The following is a 19791-nucleotide window of genomic DNA, read 5'->3' on the forward strand; positions in this document are numbered from 1 at the left end:
CTTATAAAGCCTGGGGCGTGCACAGTGAGCAAGGAGAAAGCAGGACAAAGCAGTTCCTCGTGAAGGGAGTGCATGCACCCTGTGCACTAAGTGGAGGAGAGAGTCCTGTGGAAAAACCAGTTGTCTTGCTGTGGCACTGCAGGCTGCACCACTGCCCACACAGGAGACAGGTGAATTCCAGTTCCACGGTCAGCCCTTGTTCTGGCATCTTCTGACTTGCAGGTGCTTGACCTCATGACCTGCAAATGTTAGTGTGGAGTTGCTTTCTATCAGTCAGTATTATGTGTCCTTACAGAGGTTTGAACGGAAAGACTGGCAGAATGAACTAGGCCGTGAAACCCTGATGTAAATTGTTTGGGTTCTTTTTCATTTTAAGGAACAGTTTTTCTGAGGCTTCATCTGTGCTATATCATAATATATTGGCTCACTCACTTTTAAATCGCCAAGTTAATTGAAGCCTGTTAAATCCTGGAGTTGAACAGTTTGGCATTTTAGAGGCACTGCTCAAATCCATCCATCGCATTGCTCTAATGACTCTGGTATTTGGCTTATTGCACCCCTTTCATTTTGGAAGGCTAATCCTGCGAGTCTTACTCAAAATGAAGAGATACATCCACTTGGCCTGTTACACTGGAGTCCTTTGTGTCAACGGCACAGTAAACAAAGAGACATATCTGGATGCCTTGCAGGGAACAAAAAAAAGAACTACTTTGTGACTTGCCAAAGAAACAGAAGCAGTCACAGGGCAAATGAGAACTTTGCCACATAACTGATGGAAACGTGCTACGTGATAATTTCACATGAAGTTTGCCGAAGGTTGCACCCTGCTTATAGGCTCTTGATTAAATCCATCCTGGCTCCTAAACCCTGGGTCTTATTAAAACAAGGTGTATTTTTAGATAAAGATGTTAGAACACCCTGTAATTTCTATGGCTGGTTGCACCCTGCAAGAGCAGGGGAGCAAGTGAGTGGCTGGGTGTGTGTGAACACAGGTACGTGTGTACGTGTGTGTGCTGGTATCTGAAACAAAGGTGGAGTTGACTGTGATTTGAAAGAAGAAAATCAGCCTCAGCTATTTCTGATTTTGCTTTGTAATTTTTGTTTGTTTGGTTTCGGTTCCTTTTTTTTTTTTTTTTTTTTTTTTTTTTTTTTTTTTTTTTTTTGTTTGGTTTTTTTTTTTTTTTTTTAAGAGAGAAAACCCTTGTAAAAGGTGCCTGGAAAACAGCTTGGCTGTGTTGGGCCAGGGTAAGTGAAGAAGGGTGGCTGAAGAAGCAGGATATTGTGGAATGTATCTGGACAGAAGAGTGGTTGACCAAAGCTCCTTGAACAGAGACCTCCCAGCTCCAGCTCCACAGTGAGAGGCCCAAACTCTGCCTAGAGCAGTATTAGCTGGGAGACCTCATCACACCACAGCTGCTGAGGAGCTGGGGAGAAAATAGATATTGTGGCTTGACAGCAGCTCCCCCACAGATCCCACGAGGCCACTTCTGCAACCAGCAGGAATTAACAGCCCTATTTCCTGCATTAGCTCCAAGGCAAGCTTGGAAAGGTGAGAGCTGTCCCTCTGAGACACCTCTAGGGTGTGGCTAAACCTGGGGAGTGAGCACTGCAGTACCCTCTGGCCTCTGAACACCCAAGGAGACTGGGAGTTGGGAGGAACCTGAGGTAGGGGAAGCAATGGGTTAAATTGCTCTCTCACCAGTTTAAGTAACCTCGGGAAAAGCAGTGAGGTTGAAGAAGTGACTGAAGAAAGAGAAGGCAACTGTATTTTAGGATGCTGCTGTCAGCTTGATAGGGCAGAACTGGATTTCATACTGCAGATGTTTTGGTTTTCTTTTTGGCTGTCGTTTGCTCTTCTGTGACAAATATGAGTGTCTGAATCAATGACTAGAGGCAGAAAACAGAATCATTCATATTTTTGTTCCATCACTAGAGCAAAGTGCTAAGGGGAGTGATGGGTTGTTCATGCTGGGAAATGCTCATGTAAAACTCAGATCCATTCCAGCACGTGCTTTAATGCTGGGTTTCTCAGATGAGTAACTGGTGACCTCTTCAGGGGTGAGAAGAGGATTTGGGTGTGTCACAAAGTGTCAGAGGGCAGCATGCAGCCCCCTGGCTCCTGGGAGACAGGCAGTGAGGTGTGGGTGTCCCGTGGGGGCACAGCCAGGGTGCAGCACCACGGCTCCAGGGTGCTCTGGGAGCTCACCCCTCCAGAGCCAGGGCAATGTGCAGAAGGCAAGGAAGGGGAGCAGACAGGAGGTGTGGCATTGCCAAGTGGGGAGCCAGCAATTTTATAAATTTTACAAATTCACAACACTTGTGCTGGACTTACACTGCTGCATCTACGTTAAGAATGTGAGGTTTAGTATATTCAGTCCATCCTCCTTGTCTTTAGTGGGAGATGGTACACAAACTAACACTGACACCCTGGGCACGTAACCAACACCTCTGTTTAACACAGCTACATTTGACAATTGTCCTTAAGATGGTACTGCTGAGCAGCTTGAAGGAGATATTTAAGATTTGCTGTGCCTACACTCATGTACTTTCTCTGGAGCTGGAAAACACTGACACATGTTGGGCAGGAGCGAAGAGGATGGTTTGGTTTAGAATTACTACTTTGGCAACAACATCAGCCCAGCTAGGAAAAACCTATGGGCAGCTGGAGAGACAAAACCAAATCCCAACCCCACATCTCTCTTCTGTGCAAATGAATAACAGCAACTACAGCAAAAATGAAAAAAGAGTTTTGAAAAGGGTAATCTGGATGGCAAAGGGAAGCACTGAAACTGAGGGTACTCTAATTTTTTAGTGCCTCTCTTTTCTGCTGTCAGCCTCTTTGTTACTGGTATTACCTATGTGAGAGTCAGTTGGTATGCACCAACCAATTAATTTTTCAGATAAATTAATGCCTGGCACTCAGTCTGTAGCATGGAAGAGATTGCAAGAATGGGCAAGTCACCATCCTGGCCCACACTGTGCCTAGGAAGGCAAACCAGATACATGCAAAGAAGCAGGAAAGAGGCAGAAGGCAAGGAAGTGGCTCACTCAAACATACCCAGCAAGTCAGAGCCAAGACTGGGACCAGATTGTGTGATTTTGATCCAGTATTGGAGCCACTGGAGAAAAATTTTACTAAGTTAAGATTGTAGGGAAACAGTTAAGATACTTTTCTCCTAAAGTTCATTGAAATCTTAGTGAACCAGAAGATGTTATGGGTTAATTGCCACATTCAAATTCAAACCAAACATTTTTGCACAGTTCTGTGCTTCAGTATTCACACTTCTAGCAGTGCCACTTCTCACCTGTTGCTATTGCTAGGAATTTTCAATCCCTGATTTTTTAAGACCCTCTTTAGGCTTCTCTTCAGTTCACACAGGACAGGTTTGAAGATTATTTGGTTTGCTGCTCAGAGGAAGGTTCAGAATGTGTTTGCTCCCACTGTCAGCTGATGCCAATTAAGAAGAAACGATGGAAACCAACACATGATAGCAAGGATAAGTGTAGAGTTCGTGCAGCGACACTTAATTCCTTGATAAAGTTACTGTACAGAAATCACAGGAATTTGGCTTTGATTCCTGGCCGCAGTAACTCACAAGATCTTCTGAGGGACCTATTTCTTCATGTTTTCTTTTTAGTCACCCACATCAGCGTCAGGTTATGATCTGGCAGCTTTCTACACAACTTTCCTTATGATTTTACCCAGGCCAGGCCAGCTGTAAGCTTGCAAGTCAACAGCTCGCAATCAAACCCAAGGATCTCAGCCACAAGGAAGACGGTCTGTCAATAAGGCAAAAATAAAAGCTACCCAACAGTTTACTGTGCCTTGTTGTCAGGGATGTGTAATTCTATCTCCTCTAGCTTGGAGTAACAGCAGTTTGAAAATATTAGCTTACTTCTGTGGGAGCTCAGAGAGTTTAGTGAAGCATGGGGGATATAGGTGGAATCTTGGTATTTTGTGCAGAATTGTGAACCCATGAGGATGTGAGGCATTGCAAAGCATCAGTGACCACTGAGACAAGTTATTGTAGGTAAAAATAATACAGCTCTTTACTTTCCTGTTGTTGATTCCAATCATGATGAAACCAGCAGCTCTGAATGATGTGAGTGTGGCCAGCCTTGGGATTATTTCCAGCAGCCCAGAACAGCACAGCTGCCATTATGTGCCACTGCCTCATAGATGGTCTCTACACACAATCCAAGGACTTAACGGCCCCCTCACCTTCGGAGAAGGCTTTTCCAGTTCAGCACTGAACACTGCAGACATTGCATGTGGATAGGGAAATAAGGGAGGGAGAACACCAGTTTCTAGAAACTGAACAAAAGAAATGTGCCAGATTTTTTCTTCTCCTCTCTTTCTGACACAAAAAATACACAAACTATGTCTTGGAAGAGCTGGAAGAGAATCTTTTTATAGCTAGGAAAAAAGCCATCAGGCAAACACTGAATTATCACTTTTTTTGTTTGTTTGTTTCTATCTTGGCTATGCAGAGTTTTATTTTTCTCTGAAAGCCCTGTATTTGTCACACTGAGTCATCTGAGGTCAAGCATCTCAGACCTCTCTGCCATAATGCCCATCCTTTCTGGGATGGTCTGGGCACACTGCAGCTGTTGGCACCCCCGGGCAGTGCCGTGGTGTTTGGTGAGGACCAGCAGTGCCACCATGTGCAGCTCCCTCATTGCCTTCCTCCCTCCTGTGCACACCTTCCCACGCTGTGCCACAGCTGGCACCTCACTGTGGGCACGAGGACACTCACAATGGAGGGCAGCACTTTGCTCTCTGAGGTCTCTTTCTCCCAAGATTCCCAGTTTTCCCTGGTCTGTCCTATTTTCTTGCTGGAAGTTTTCAGCATTTCAGCCAGGTCTCGCTGCAGACTTCACTCAGTAGAAGTGCCTTTATTTGGCTGCAGTGTCTTAGGACCTTATGCCACAAGCTATCTGATCTCTCTTTTGGGTTTACATTTTCCTTCTGAGTGACTGATTTTTTGGCACAGGAAACATTTTTATTCCTGATGAACTTCTCTCTGAGTTGGAGTTTTGTGCAGTGATATTGTTTGGACGTGGGGGATACACTGTGCTGAACATTTGGCAGAACTGAGAACAATCCCTTCACCAAGAAACTGGCTGTCAATGTTTGTCTTTCACTGAAATAGCACAATGGTGGTTTTGAGCTAAATAACCAAACTGGCTTGGGAACTTATCATGACACTTGTCATTCAAAAATGGTCTATGGTATAAAAACCATTATAATGTCAAGTTTCTTGTTTCAAGTCTCCAGTTCTGTGAATCACATTTTCCTTTATCAGTAAAACAAAGATGATCATCTTTTCTATGCAGTGTGGATTCATTCATTACCATTTCTAGAAAGCTCTGAGATCCTCAAAGTACACAACTGAAGTCCAACAGAAGTAACCCTATTTCATAAGTCTGGCTCTTTTGCCACCCAAAGTTCCTCTGTGGTAGGTTATGGCCAAAATCCATCCTGGCATCCCCTCACTTCTCCCATCAGAGAGCATCCTAAGAAACACACAAAATCATACACTTTTCCTTTTTGAGTTAAAAACACATCTACCTACACTTTGTATGCATTGTATGTAACTAAGTCACGAATATACCCTGAAGGAGTCCCAAAACAGTCTCAGGCCTCTGACAGTGGGATTGTCCCACTGGGCCATATCTAAACTGCTAGGTAGAACCATTTAAATCTGAACTGGAAAATGTCAGCCATCTAGCATAAAATCATCAAATTTACTTAAGTAATCAGCAGGTTTCTTGCCCCCAGAGCAAAAAGCTGGGATGGTCGTTATACAGACCAAATGCAGAAAAACTGTTTAAACAGAGAGAGTAGAATACAATATATAGTTAATAGTTACAGGAATTCTACACAGGCAAGTTTAATTATCTGATTTTCCATCAGTTCTCTGATTCTAAAAAATGCCAGAGGATTTTTAACACCACAAGAGATCGAGCCCTCTGTTTCATCTCTGGGAGGCAACATCAAACTGTGGGACGTGCGTCACCATCTCTCAGCATCTATTTTCATTGGGAATGAGGCATTTGGTATCTCCAGAGGAGCTGGATTTTGGGTTAGCATGAGATCGCATTGTTTTCTTCTACAAAAAAGATGCTGATTCTTGTTGGCTTTTGGGAGTTGGTTTGTGATGTTTGGATTGTACTATCAGGATCAAGCACCATATGGGTTAGTTATCAGATCCTTCATGAAGCTATAGTTTTCCCAACACCAAACAAAAAACCCCAAAGGGGCGATTTTCTTACTCTCGTGTTTCTGTAAGACAGAAGGAATGCTGTGGATTTTTTTTTTCCTTTCTGGTGACAGGAAGTTTTGAAGCATAACAAACAAGATGCTTAGGAGAGGTCTAAAGCATACTTTAAGACATGGCATTAAGGTATTATTTTAAAATTATTTTTTTCCTGAAAGCATTCAAAGCATTCTTTTTACTAAATTTACTCAACAAATACATATGCTGTTCACTCAGTGCAACTAGTTTTCCCTTTAAACTAAAGATTTCTAGCATCCTGTAAGCTTTTTTCAGAACACACCAGGAGACAGAATAAAGGCATGAGCCTGGACAACACTAGGCACCGCAGGAAGAGCCCTGGGAGGACGGATTCTGACCAGCATGAGCTGTGATTTTTTTCCCTGGGTGTCTGTGGGGTGGGCTTCCCCACACAGAAAGGCGGTTTGTGTCTCATGGTCAAATTTTCAAAATAAGTGAGAATTCTGTTGACCCTCCAAATGGGTGGCCAGCTCATCACAAAGAATTGTCTGTCAACTGAGTAGATTTGTGACAGGGGTGAGTGGTCCTGCTTACGGACTGAACCCATGACCCCCTAATCCCATCCCATGGGTAGTGCCTGCCAGACTGTTCAATGGTCATTAGACCTGGGTGAACAATTTGGACAAAAAAATGGAGCCATTCTGGGGATTAAAGATCCAAAGAAACCAAAACCCAGCCCTCAAAGTTGCTTTGGGCTTTCAGCTTCCACTCAGTTTTATTTTACAGCGGTGTTTTTCCCATGCTACATGTTTGTTTTGCCGTGGCAGTAAACTTTCATCCTGGATCCTACAGTCTATGCTAGCAAAACTGGAGGATATGGCACAAATCCTTTGTGTGTGAGCTAGAGAAACTGGAGTTTAGGGATTCACTTTGATGGAATAACGCACTGGTAATCCAATAAAATCAGGGACTTTGATTTTTACTGGGGTGAAATGCTCAGAAGTTGGATAAAAAAAATGTAAACAGTGGCTTAACTCCGGAGTTGTTTATCAGATAGAAATTTTCCTATAGAAAATCTATGAACTACAGAAAATTCAGAAGGATCTAACGATTTGAACTGTTAATATTAACCCCTGGGGCCCCCTGAGTGTGCAGAGTGGCCTGGAAATGAAAGAGGGTGACGGCACTTCAGCCTGCAACCGAAAGACATGTTGGCACCAGCACATGTCCTGCCTGACAGCAACACTTCTCTGGCTTTGTCTGGAGACATGAATGACCCAGTGAGGCTGGAAGTGATGCCACCTTATTTCTCTTAGTTCATGGATCTCCAGTTACAGCAATTCTCCTGTGCAGCTGCTCTGATTGTCTGCAGCACAATGAAACCAAAACGTAACAGTCTAGGATGCTGGTGGTAGCTTAAGTTTTTCTTCTATAGAACAGCTAAATGTAGTTCAGATACAAAGGTTGCACTTTTCTATTAATTTGTGTGGCACTCAAGGGTAAAAAGTTAAAAAAATTGGTGGTCCAAGAATGACAGCACTGGGGGGAGAAATTAGAATAAGTAATTGTTGGCAGTGAAGGAAGATTTATGTGGGTGTGGGGCTGGCAGGAGATGAAGACTTGACTGTGGCTCAGATATAGCTGTTAAACCAGGCTTAACCTGCCCTGGGTGCTCACTGGCTCACACTGTGTGTGCCACAGCACCTGCCTATGGACCCTACAGATGCATATGACTGGAGCTGTTTTGGTACCACCTCCGTGGGCTCAGCTGTGCATCCCAAACAGTCCTCTCTTACCTCTTTAGATCTCTCCACTCTCTGTACTGCGTGGCCATAAAGGGATTTTTTCAAATTATTTAGATTTAGAAAGAGAACTGGAGGAAAAAGACATTTCAGATGCCTGTAGGCAGCAGCATCTTCAGTTTGAAGGCAAGAAGCAGCTAGATCGGGGTCAATGTGCCACATAATGAAAAGGCAGGTAAATGCCTGCATGTGTGTGATTGACAGTGTGTGTGGGATCCTTTGAGAGAAGATTTTAGAGGGAGAAGAATTTCATCCAGCTGCTTTCACAAGCTCATAGCGATTTGCAAAATACCAGGGACACACCCAGCACGGGCCACTGGGATAATAACACAGATGCACAATTTTTATGGCTGCCTACCAAACTTAGAAACTCCCTCTGGAAAAACAACTCAAAATGGCTTTTGCTAATCCTTCTGAACACCTGGAATAAGCTCAATGAGCCAGGGAACTAGAAGAGTTACTGTGTGGTTTCCCAGGGCTCTTACGTCACTCAAAATTAAAATTTTGAAATAAGCAGCTGAAAGAAACCTTAGAAATTCATGGATAGCCCTGTTGGGTGTCACATTGTTTTGTGCCAGCGTTGACAGTTCTGATTATAAAACAGATTCTTTCTGTTTGCAGAAAGCCCACGTGCTGCATACAATAATGTTTTGAATGCTTGGAAATCTGCAGATGAAGTATATCTTTTATATTCTGCAGTTTCTGGGGGGTTCCCCACTTTTTTTTACCCACTGGAGGCTTTCTCAGACTGCAGCTATTTTATAGTAATGTCCAACTTCTAGGTACAGGCCTGAAGGTCTGATGAGACTGTGACACACTTTCACCAGATCTCACAAATTAAGCAGTCTTGCTAAATTAACAGTCTTGCTAAATCTTAGACTTTGCTTGCAGGACCTCCCCTTTCTCTTCTCCTTTTAACCTGTTCACAAGAGAGAACAGACTGCCAAACTTTGGACAGAGCTGAAATATGCACTTCAGTTAAGTTTAATTAAGGCTCAAAATTGATACAATTTGGAAAACTCCCATATCTATGCATATGTCATGTATGATGGAGAAAGTTCATTTATTCTTATTTGCTATATGAAAAACAACAAAAATGTGGATTTTACCTGTTGAAGTGTGAAATCTTTCTCTCTCCATGGTACAGAATTGTTTCTGTGTTTATCTCTTCCAGCCATGTTGGTGTTTCAAAGTCACATTTCCCCCCAGGGGAAATCAATACCCCTGATTTGTTACTGCAAGGTAACTCCCCCTGTGGTGGGGTGGTACTTAGCAAACAGCTGTTTCTCCCTGTCAGGTATCAGCCTGACTGCTTCTAGTGCTAAAGAAAAGCCCAAATGGGATGGGAGGCAAACTCCATCAATGCCAAGTGTGGATTGGTCACCAGGTGTCTTGGTGTTCAGGGATGGGCTGTGGAGGAACTGCTGGGGGATGTTGCTGGTACTTTGCAATGTGCATGTTTGCACAACTGAACTGGCAGGTCCTGCTAACTGTGCTTAGAGAGATATAAGAAAAAAATTGTCTGAAACAGAAGCGTTTCAGTTGGATTTCTAGATCTGATAAAGTTCTGTTCATAAAAGGAATCAAACCATTTTATATTGACACCATTTTTCACTAGGTTTACGCAGATAAGTTCAATCATGCATTCACCACCCTCATCACTGACAAGACCAAAGCAGGAATATTCCAGCCTTGTGAACTGCCCTGTGCCTGCCAGGAGAAGTGCTGCCTTCCTGCAGCTTCCAACACAGGCCTATCGGTTTTCTCTGGTTTAGCAAACCAAACACTACTTGAAACCCTAATTGCTTTGGAATCGTTATTTCCCACACTTCAGATATTTTAACACCCTATTTTATTTTTATTAATTTTTATATCTACAAGATGTGTTTTCCACCATGTAACAAGATGCCCCTAGAGTAAAATGATTGGAGACAAGGAAGAAAAACCTCGTTATACAGTAGTTTGCCATGAAAAATTCCAAATGCCTGCCGGAAGGCGACGAATGTCCACTGTAAATGTAAATTTGCTGCTGTGGTCTTTACAATAGGACACACGAGGCATGTGAGGCTTTTCTGTTCTCCATGAGCCTTTCTTTGGTGAAAAAAAATCGAACCCAGGTAAACTACAGACGTAAGAGTCTTCAAGATATCCTGCTATCAAGTGTTGCCTCACTGGCTGATTAACAAAAATTATTGCAGTGGACCAGTCATGCAGCAAATAAGATATGGTCTACTTAAAAGCAGATGGGGGGGTCATTTTTGGGGATAACTCTCAGGACCCATCATGCAAGAAATACTCCTGAGCCACAGGCACTTTGGCTTTCTCTTGCTCTGGAATGAGCAGTGAGAACTCTTGAGAGGCCCTGGCCTGGGCACATCTCACTGTGAGTCAATGCCCCCCCTCCTTCCTGCTGAAGCCAAATAATTCCCTGCCGGCTTCCCAGCATCCATCCTGTCCCTCCTGGCTGGCAGGAGGCTGAGGCTGTGGGTCGATGTTCCCCCATCACTAGGGCATTACAGGGATGAGATCTTTGCTCCCACTCCTCTCTCAAGCTCTGTCCTTGTGTGAGTCATCCCTCTTCTCACTTACCCCACCACTTTCATTCCTGACCATGCCAACAACCAACGTACATCACCTATCAGACACTTTTTTTGGGTCACTTCCCCCAAGAAACCTCTAACTTCCATCTGAAGGGAGCAAACACGTTGCTGTCTGCAGCCCCCAGGTCCAAAGGCTTGGCTGGGAGCTTCAGCAGCAGGGAAAGCACCCCAGGGCTGGACCAGCAGCCTTACTGCATTTCCCTTCCAATAACACACGCACCGAACGAGGATTTCCCAAAGCAGGGGTGGAAAACAAAACTGAAAGCCTAAACACATGCAGATGCCATTCAGAGCCCGGGACGCTCCTGCCAACTTCTGCAACCCATACACGGTCAAAATATTTACTCAGGAATTCCTAATGAAGTGCCCCATTTGGTGGGGGTGTCCAGTTTCAGACGTGTCGCAGTGTCACCACAAAATGCCTCGGTGATTCCTCCTAACAAAGAGCCCCTTGTGCGGGTTTTCTGTCAGGCAGTGGGGCAGGTTTCGGGTGCAGTGCCCGGGTTTGGGCTGCCCAGGTCCGCTGCCGTTCACAGAACCCGTGCAGCTGAATCCCTGCTTTCCCACCTGAAAACAAGCCCTGAATCCCTGCTTTCCCACCTGAAAACAAGCCCTGAATCCCTGCATTCCCACCTGAAAACAAGCCCTGGCAGCAGCAGCTCCAGGTGAACACGGGCAGCAGAGCAATGAGCTTTCTGTAGGTGAAGTTGCAAGGACATAATAACACTTGAAATCATTGAAATGAGTCGTGCTCAAGTTCAGTAAATGATTACATTTGCAAATATAAAATTGAGACTCAAGAAAGCAAACTATGAATGAAGAGTACATTTCTCTTCCAACCAGCAGTATTGAATTATATTTTACATTCTTAAAACTCACATGATTTTAGACCTTAGTGTTTAATTCTGAAGTGTTTCAAAGACCTTTACTTTTATGAGTTGCTTGAAATATATAATAATTTTCACTTTGCTGTGTGAAAAGGGAAGCTGGACTTGTTGAGGTCCTGGAGGGAAGGTACAGCCATAACAGGAAATATATTTTGAGGGAGAATTTTCTTTTTTAGTGACAGGATTTGTCTGTGTTTGCATAAGTAAACATGCATTATTTCAGAAAATAAGCTGGAACTTGTTTCCCACTGCCAAAAACTTCTGCTTGCTGTGACAGCCCTTGTTATTCATTCAAAGGATGAGAAAATTGATGTTTCAGGGTCCTGGTGCAGGAACCAGGCCTTCCAAAACCTTGTTCCGCAGGTTCAGTTTGATGGAAGTTTGAACTGCAGGGTCCTATCCAAGCCCAGATCTGTGTTTGGTTCTTTTTTTTTAAATTTGGGTGTAACTCTGTTTATAACCATTGCTCAATTCCGGTACTGGTGTTTCCCTTGGATTAATGACAAAGGGATGGAGAAAGGTGCAGACTCTGCATGTGCCAGACACTCAGGGCAGTTCCCTGGGAGCTGTGACATTCCTGCAGCAGCTCTGCAGAGCTGGATAAGCCTCGTGGATGGTGTTGGATGGGATAACCCCCGGGGGTGACCCCAGAGCAGCCTGTGGGGCTGCCGTGCTGTGGGGTGGTCACAGTTCCTGGAAACGGCCCCAGGAACCCTCACACTCAGGAGTTTGGGGTGATAAGAATCAAGGGATTTTGCACCGCAGAGGAAGATTAGATGGAAGAAGATGCCAAAATGTGGCGTGGGGGTGAAACATTCTCCATTTGGCAAAAAAAAAATCCTGTCTCCTCCAACCTGCCGAGGGGCAGGGGCACAGCACAGCCCTCCGAGCCTGTGACGGGGGCACACACTGAGGGACGCCGCAAGAGCAGGGCAGAGGAAGCTTGAAATGCTGCTGGGTGCATTTCTTTAATATAAATAAAGTTTTCCAAAACCTCAGTGTCATGATTCAGCTTTTTTTTTGGCACTGAAATGGTAGTAATAATTTAAAAGTAGGCTAAACAAGTCTGAGGGAATATGCTGGTAAGTTCAGGCCGGAGAGGGGGAAGTTCCTGGAAGTAATAATAGAAAAACTAAGACCCTCCACCCCCAATAATTGCAGTTTAATTGTTTTAATGCACTTTACAAACACATAATAATTACAATATCCTCACAATACCTTCTGGGGCAGATATGATCATGCTTATTTTCTGGATGAATAAACTGACCCACTGTATTGAAATACTTTGACCAAGGCCTGCTCCAAAAACAATGGGAGACCAAAGAATACACTCTTTAACCTAATTATGAGAGAGTAGTGATGTGTATGGAGGAAGCAACTAAACTGAAAATTATACGTGGGTTAGATGCTGTGGCCAACTTTTTCTTGCTTTCTTTTGTTTTGAAAGTCATAAGGTTTTGCTACTCAACTAACTTGAGGTAATAGTTAGTGGAAACTGTGGAGGCTCACCAGTTTGAAAAAATTATGTCAGGAAGTTCTCATTGTTTTTATCAGTTTTTAGTGTTTTAAAAATATTTATATCACATATACAAACAATTTTTATATATAATTTTTGCCAGTAAATTGATGGCATAGCCTCAGTAAGTCGAGGACTGTCAGATAAAGACCATAAAGGTCATAAGCCATTGCACAGAGAATCTTATCTCTACATCCAACTCATAATATTTTTTTTAAGATTATCGTATCTCTTGGGAAGTCCTGATTTAAAGACATCATAATTTAGATATTTTACTCATTTTTTTAAAGTGGAGAAACACTTTTTGCCAGAAACAAAACCTTAGCTCAAAACCTGCATGAATCTGGGGGACTCTCTGGTTCCAGTTGATGCTCCTATTGTTGCTCAGTACCCACAGGAACATGGGTTAAAGCTACAGGTCTGAGTGCTCCTGCTCCAAACACTGCAAGTGGTCAGAGCTGCAACTGCATTTTGTTCCCATTTTTGTTTAATAGGCAGCACCACAGAGATGCTCTGGGTTTGTGATAGCTTGGCTCCATATCTCTAACCCCCCGCAAGCCAGAAATAAAAAACCACAACTGGTGCATTTCTCATGGATTGTTAACTTTGGAAAAGATGCACAAATACCTGTTAAAGGCAGGGTGAGTCAGGATGGAATTTCCATTCCATAGTAATAGCAGTATTTCATCTTGCTCAGGGAAGAGTTCTCCATTTCACCCTTTTTGCTCTGGCTCTGCTGTAGTTCACTGAAATGACAAAATGCAATGCTCTGATTTCATTGAAATTCAGCATTGATGTAATTTTGCAGTTACCTTTGTGATGAAGTTGATAAATTCTGACGAAATTCTTTAATTTTGCTTAGTCAGCATTTTCCAAAAGGAGCATTTCCAGTGGGAAGTTTTTAACACTAAGAAGAAAGGCTTAGGCTGGTGTTCAAAATGGAAAGGAAGACACTGGGGAGGTTGATCTGTCCTGTTACTGACCTATTTAGGTTACTGTGGAACTCCACTCACACCCAGGCTGCTGCAGCATGATCTGGCATTACAGAGGCATTTGGTGGGAAAAGGAAATGACCCAGATGATCCAATACTGAGCTAAAGAGGGGACAGGGTTTGTGGAGGTACTTCCTTGCAAGTGCAGGAAGCAGTGACGCTCAGCACCCTGGTTTGCCTCCAAAGGCAGCAGGGCAGGGCCTTTTCCAGGCCCTTCTGTGCCATTGCTGACTTGTCCAGACCCAGTTCGATCATCTCCACGTGGGCCTGGCAGGTACCTGGGAGATGTGACCTGAGGTGCATCCGTGTTGTCTTATTTTTTTTCCCAAATATTACCATTTAAAATGTAGCCTGTAAAGATGTTGAAAAATGAGCCAGTAAAGATGTTGAAAAGGAAAAATGAAAAATAAACATGCTAAAGTGAAAACATATGGCAGGTGCAAGTTACATGCAAACCTTATAATGAATTCTGAAAATATACTTGAAGAATGAGATCTGCAAATGCTTCTAGTCTGGATGGCACATATTAATGATCACTCCTATGTGCACCACGATGTTTGCCAGATCTAGAAGCACAGTTATGCTGGTGAACTTCATTAATCATTCAATAACCTGAGTGTAATAATGGGCAAGAGGGTTGGTAGTGTCAAGCATTCTCTAAATTGTGCTTAACAGTTTCAAATGAGGGATGGATGACCTGGCTGCAGCAACTGAAACACTGAGCCTGAATCTACATTCAAAGCAGACATGAGTTTCAGAGATTTGTGAATGATCAATTATCACTATTTTTTGTTTTTAAATAAGTCTTGCTTTCCACATCTCACGAGCTCTGGAAGCAAAAGTGCCAAAATTCCATTTGTTCGTTTTTTCTGGCACAAATCTGATCAGGAATTACCTCAAAATTTCCAGCCTCTTTTACTAGACCAGAGACACCGGGACAAGCTGGCACAAAGAACCCACCCTCCAACACCTCCCCTTTTGCCCAGCGCCCTGCCAGCCACGCGGCAGCACGTGGCAAATCCAACCAGCCACCTCAACCTGGCTATAACGTGCCTTTCTGCTTTTTCTCCCCAGAGCTTTGTCGTCCGTGGTGGCTTTAGGAGCCAACATAATCTGCAACAAGATCCCCGGGCTGGCCCCCCGGCAGCGCGCGATCTGCCAGAGCCGCCCCGATGCCATCATCGTGATCGGGGAGGGGGCGCAGATGGGCATCAATGAGTGCCAGTACCAGTTCCGCTACGGCCGCTGGAACTGCTCTGCCCTGGGAGAGAAAACGGTCTTTGGACAAGAGCTCCGAGTAGGTAAGGGTGTCTCTCGTGTGGTGCCGCAGGGATGGGCTCCTGGGGGCTGCTTTGCTTTTCCCTTTCTTGCTGTGCCCCCGCAAAGGTTCATAACCCTCCGTGATCTGCCCGGGAAAGTAACTGGCAAGAGACAGGAAATCTCTAGGGATCTGCAGATGAAGCCACTCCTATCTGTGCAACTTCATACCCAGCACTGGCCCAGGTGCCTGCACAGCCATCCATCAAGGCCGTGAAAAAATATTTCCCAATGTTGTCTTGTTAGAGGTTGCCATGATAACTGTGGTGCATAATATGGCCAATCAAAAGGGAACTAAAATCAGCTCAGAAAAATCCCTCTGCAGACTTCCCAAAAGCTTAAGAAATGGGAAGGTCCCAAATAATTGATGGAAGTACTGTGCATAAGGCACTGGCCTTCCAATATGTGGCAGTGATACATTTTAGTGTTGTTGTCTTACTGGAAAGAAAATACTGCATGTGATTTGAGGCAGGAAACCTATTCAAAGAAAATAATACAGGACCTTGGCCTGACAAGCTGTTAGCTGGCAGAAGTTAAATCAATCACTTTCCATTTACCCTATGTCTGATATTTCAGAGGGGAGATCATGTATATTTTTTTCCAGCACTGAGATCATTATTTTCCTCATCACCCAGCTGGGTATCCTCAGCCTGTTCCTGACCTTTTCTCTCTGCCCCAAGGGCTGCCCACTCCCCCCTGCTCTGTGTTGTGGTGTGTGGCTCTCACAGGGGCACTCGCTGTGATACGGTCCACCTCCTCAGCAGGGTTGTAGCCTCTTCTTCTTGTGTCCCATTTTGATTTGGGTGACAACCCTCGAATTCAATGGTTCAGGTGAGTCTTGTGCCTCCAGCACAGCTGAGTGTGGTCAGACACAAGATCTCATTGAAACTGCATCACAAAAAAGGCAAAACATTTCATCTGAGCAAAGAGGAATCGACTTACACGGTGCTTTGGCTGTCAGAGATCAAGGCTCTGGGTTTTTCCCTGACACTCTTGTGAAATGAAGGCCAAAAGCTGAGGTACACCTCAGTCCGTGAGGGAACGGAATATTTTTTCAAAGAACATGCAAGTCTGAGAATCTGGCAGAGGTCTGGGTGTTTTAAGGGCACAGTGGCCCTGCTGTAAATTGTTGTGATGGAATAAATCCATTGGCATCAGGGGAATGGACTTACATTGGTAGGAAAACTGTCATATTCTGTGACCATTGCTCCACACCAGATCACAGAACTGGAGAGGGCTAAAACTAATAATGAAAAGAACTGGTAAAGCAAATCAATGGCAAAAGTCTGAACTTTTTGAACTTCAGAAGAAGGCTTGGTAGAATTTACTTTTGATGCTGAAAAGCTGGTAGTGAGGAATTTGCTCATCAATGTCTCTTCCCGCATGTGTCCTAAGATAATTTCTAATTCTGTTTAGATAATACTTTTTGCCTAACTTTTATTTCTGAAAGAGTATAAGTAGAATGCTTTAAACATTCTCAAGACACCATGTACAGGAAATAAGCTAATATTTGACTTCTACCTTCAACTTTGAAGGTGAACCAGAAAAAATTCTAGTCACTTGTCTTGACTACTAGAAGCACAGGTCTGGTCCTCCTTGGTTGGTATTACACTTGTGTGCCTTCAGCTGATGTCCAAAATCACGCTGCTGCCAGAAAACACAGAGCTGCCAAGCAGGGCCCTGTGTTTTCACCTGCCAGAGCCTGCAGGTGTGCTCTGACCTTGGGCAAGGCAGGGATCTTAACTTCTGTGAGAGCCCTGAGGGGGCACTCTGGAGGGTTGTACCAGAGTTGGTGCCATCACTGAGCTTCCATTTCTGCTCTCCTTCCTCTTCAAGCTGAAGAAGTGGTGCCTCCTCAGCTCCACTCAGCTCGTGGGTGATAATCCTCTTCACCACAGTCCTTTTTTCTCAGAAACCTTGGAGCGCAGTCCAAATGCCTGAAGAAGACTACAAATTGTGCTTTTGTTTTTATTCTGAATGTTTCCATGCAAAATAAGAGCTACAAGGAACAAAAACTATTTGTCATCAGGATGGGCCAGTGATCAGGTTGGTCAGGCTGTACCAAGTTTGAAAAAAATAGGGTTTTCTTGAGCCATTGTTCAAGCCATATTTACCAAAATGTTCACCAGATTCTTGACCTCTTCACCAAACCTGGGTGGTTTTTTTGCAGCTCTGAAAGGCCTGATGTGGAACCTAGTGGGTTCTTTTATGGCTTAACCCAAACGCAGACAAAACTTGGCAGTTGCAGCTGAGTTCTGCTTTGACATTTGTTGGGTGTGAAACCACACAGACTCCACCGGATGGAGAAGGTTTACATGACCCCTTCCAGCCGAGCCAGATGAGTTCCATGCAGCTCTATAAAGGATCTCATAATTCACATGTCTTTATTTTTTTATTAGCAGAGTAGCACCCAGAGATGATGAGGTCAGTATCTAGGAAAAGGGCAGGGTTTAGGAAGTGGTGTTATTAAACTAGCAAGGGGGAAAACGGTAAAAGAGGGACAAAGGTTTAAAAACCCAGCACTTAAGGGTGCAAAACGCTTGTAAGCATGAATAAGCACGAATATTCACATGTCTAACAAAACACATCCCTGTCTGACACATGCAGAAACACTAAACCAGCCATTTGGTTCTGCCTGAACAGACTGAAGAAAGGATTAAGACTGAAAAAGACAAGCATATTTTTCACTTCATCCCAAAGGAAAGCTTGGTCCCAGAACCACTCAGGGAGATGAACATTTGAGTTATTCAGGTCACAGGGTGGGGAGGGCAAGTAAACCATGGTAACATGGTATTAATTGCTCTCTAGCTGCACGGGAGAGAGAGGAGCTACTCTTTAGCCACTAGGACAGGACTCTCCCACCATCACTGACAAGTGCAGAATTATGGTTATTCTAATTTGTATCTTGATGCAACACTTCCCCTTCAAAATGCAAAGCAAACCCCCAGACTGACCCAACGTGAGGTTTCTCCAGCACATGTGCCTCTGTTGCTACCACCACCTCTCAGGGGCCGTTAACTCAGAGCGTCTTCCAGCCACAACCAAGCAGCAGCTGGAAGGCACAACAGAGGGGCAGATGTCCCCCCTCCTGGGGATCCTACTGTGCCAGAGGGAGTCCTCAGTTTGTCACCTCGGCTGGATGGGCAACGAACTATTGATTCAAAGAGGTGCTCCAGTGAATGAGGGCTGTACCACCAGTATAGTACATGGAATCTGTATTAAAAACACTTGAAATAGTCCAGAGGACAGAATAACAACTGTAGAAATAATGTTAGGCGTGGGGCATTCATGTTGGTGTGAAAGATTTATAGCAGCTAGAGATAAAAAACGACAGAGAAATCTAAATTAGTAGCATGAACAAAGGCTGCAGCATGGGATGAATTAGTCAAGCATTGTATAGAGCTTATTTTGGTACATTTACAGCTGGGAACTTTTCCATAGTCATGCCATCCCCAAAGCAAAGTCGGCCCTGCGCTCACTTCACTCATCCTGTCCCTGTACATGTGTGTGTCACCTTCCTGCACTCATCCCTAGTTCTCATGCCAGCTTCTCACATCATCTTCTGCACTCTCCACTCATTCCTCTTCCTTTAAGCCTCTTCAGCAAATTACCTCCTTAAAGATTACCTCTTTAACAGATGGATTCAAACATTATCTGGTTAATGACATATCGTCAGCGTTGAAAGATAATTGTCTTCTAACATTTTGAAGGCCAGACCCTGATCTGGATGGGTAAAGCCTCTGGTCTCATCAGGTTATTGATGCAGAGGAGCTGCAGCACTGGGGACCAGTCTCTATTCCCCCAAAGGATGGGCAGAGCAATCTGTCACCACACCTCTGAAAGCTGGAAGCAAAGAACTCCATGCAAAAAGAGCAGGCAGGGCAGGCTCTGGAGCGTGGAGTCCGAATCAAAAATGGAAATGAAACCTGCTTGTTGGTCTATGGCAGTGGATTATTCTGGCTAATTATTTGTGCATTTACCATTTCCACTGCAATTCTCCAAACTGTAGGTCTTATAAACAGGCAGTTGTTACCAGTGCTAAATCCAGGTGTTTTGAAAAATGTGTCTATCAAGATATCAGAAGTGATCTGTAGCTGTCTCCTCTCTCAGACTCGTGATGTGGAAAATGGCCATGACTTAGCAGTATTTGGCCGTGTCATTAATGCCATGATTTGGCAAATCATTGAACTGGACACCTGACAGGGACACACAAGAAACAGGCCAAAGCCAAGGGAGTTTGGAAGTTGGGCTTTTTTTTTTTTTTTTTTTCTTTTCTATCTCTGACCTTTTGTGTGGGTTTTCTGCAGTTTTCTGGTGTGTTGAAAGGAAGCATCTGAAGTGAAGTTACAGCCCTGCTTGCCGTGGGGGTTTAGGAAAGGAACCATCTTAAGAACCTTCCTGTCACCTCCCACTGGCTCAACTTTTGATCCACTCTCCT

General features: G+C 44.1%; 1 protein-coding gene and 1 long non-coding RNA gene across 7 annotated transcripts in view; one reads left to right on the forward strand and one right to left on the reverse strand.

Annotated features, from left to right (window-relative positions):
- Positions 1 to 19791, forward strand: part of WNT7B (Wnt family member 7B) — an 84439-nt gene that overhangs the window by 30590 nt on the left and 34058 nt on the right. For all 3 annotated transcript variants that reach the window (XM_017826637.1, XM_017826638.1, XM_017826636.1), the window contains exon 2: positions 15111 to 15337. In XM_017826637.1, coding sequence (XP_017682126.1) covers positions 15111 to 15337 — 227 coding nt within the window. The remainder of the gene's footprint in view (positions 1 to 15110; positions 15338 to 19791) is intronic.
- LOC108503064 overlaps positions 1 to 19791 on the reverse strand; it is a 132255-nt gene that overhangs the window by 11112 nt on the left and 101352 nt on the right. For all 4 annotated transcript variants that reach the window (XR_001876715.1, XR_001876713.1, XR_001876714.1 and 1 more), the window contains one exon: positions 13672 to 13790. This is a non-coding gene — a long non-coding RNA (uncharacterized LOC108503064). The remainder of the gene's footprint in view (positions 1 to 13671; positions 13791 to 19791) is intronic.

Source organism: Lepidothrix coronata, unplaced genomic scaffold, assembly GCF_001604755.1.
Source record: "Lepidothrix coronata isolate B3197 unplaced genomic scaffold, Lepidothrix_coronata-1.0 Scaffold129, whole genome shotgun sequence".
In the NCBI taxonomy this organism is placed as follows: Eukaryota; Metazoa; Chordata; class Aves; order Passeriformes; family Pipridae; genus Lepidothrix; species Lepidothrix coronata.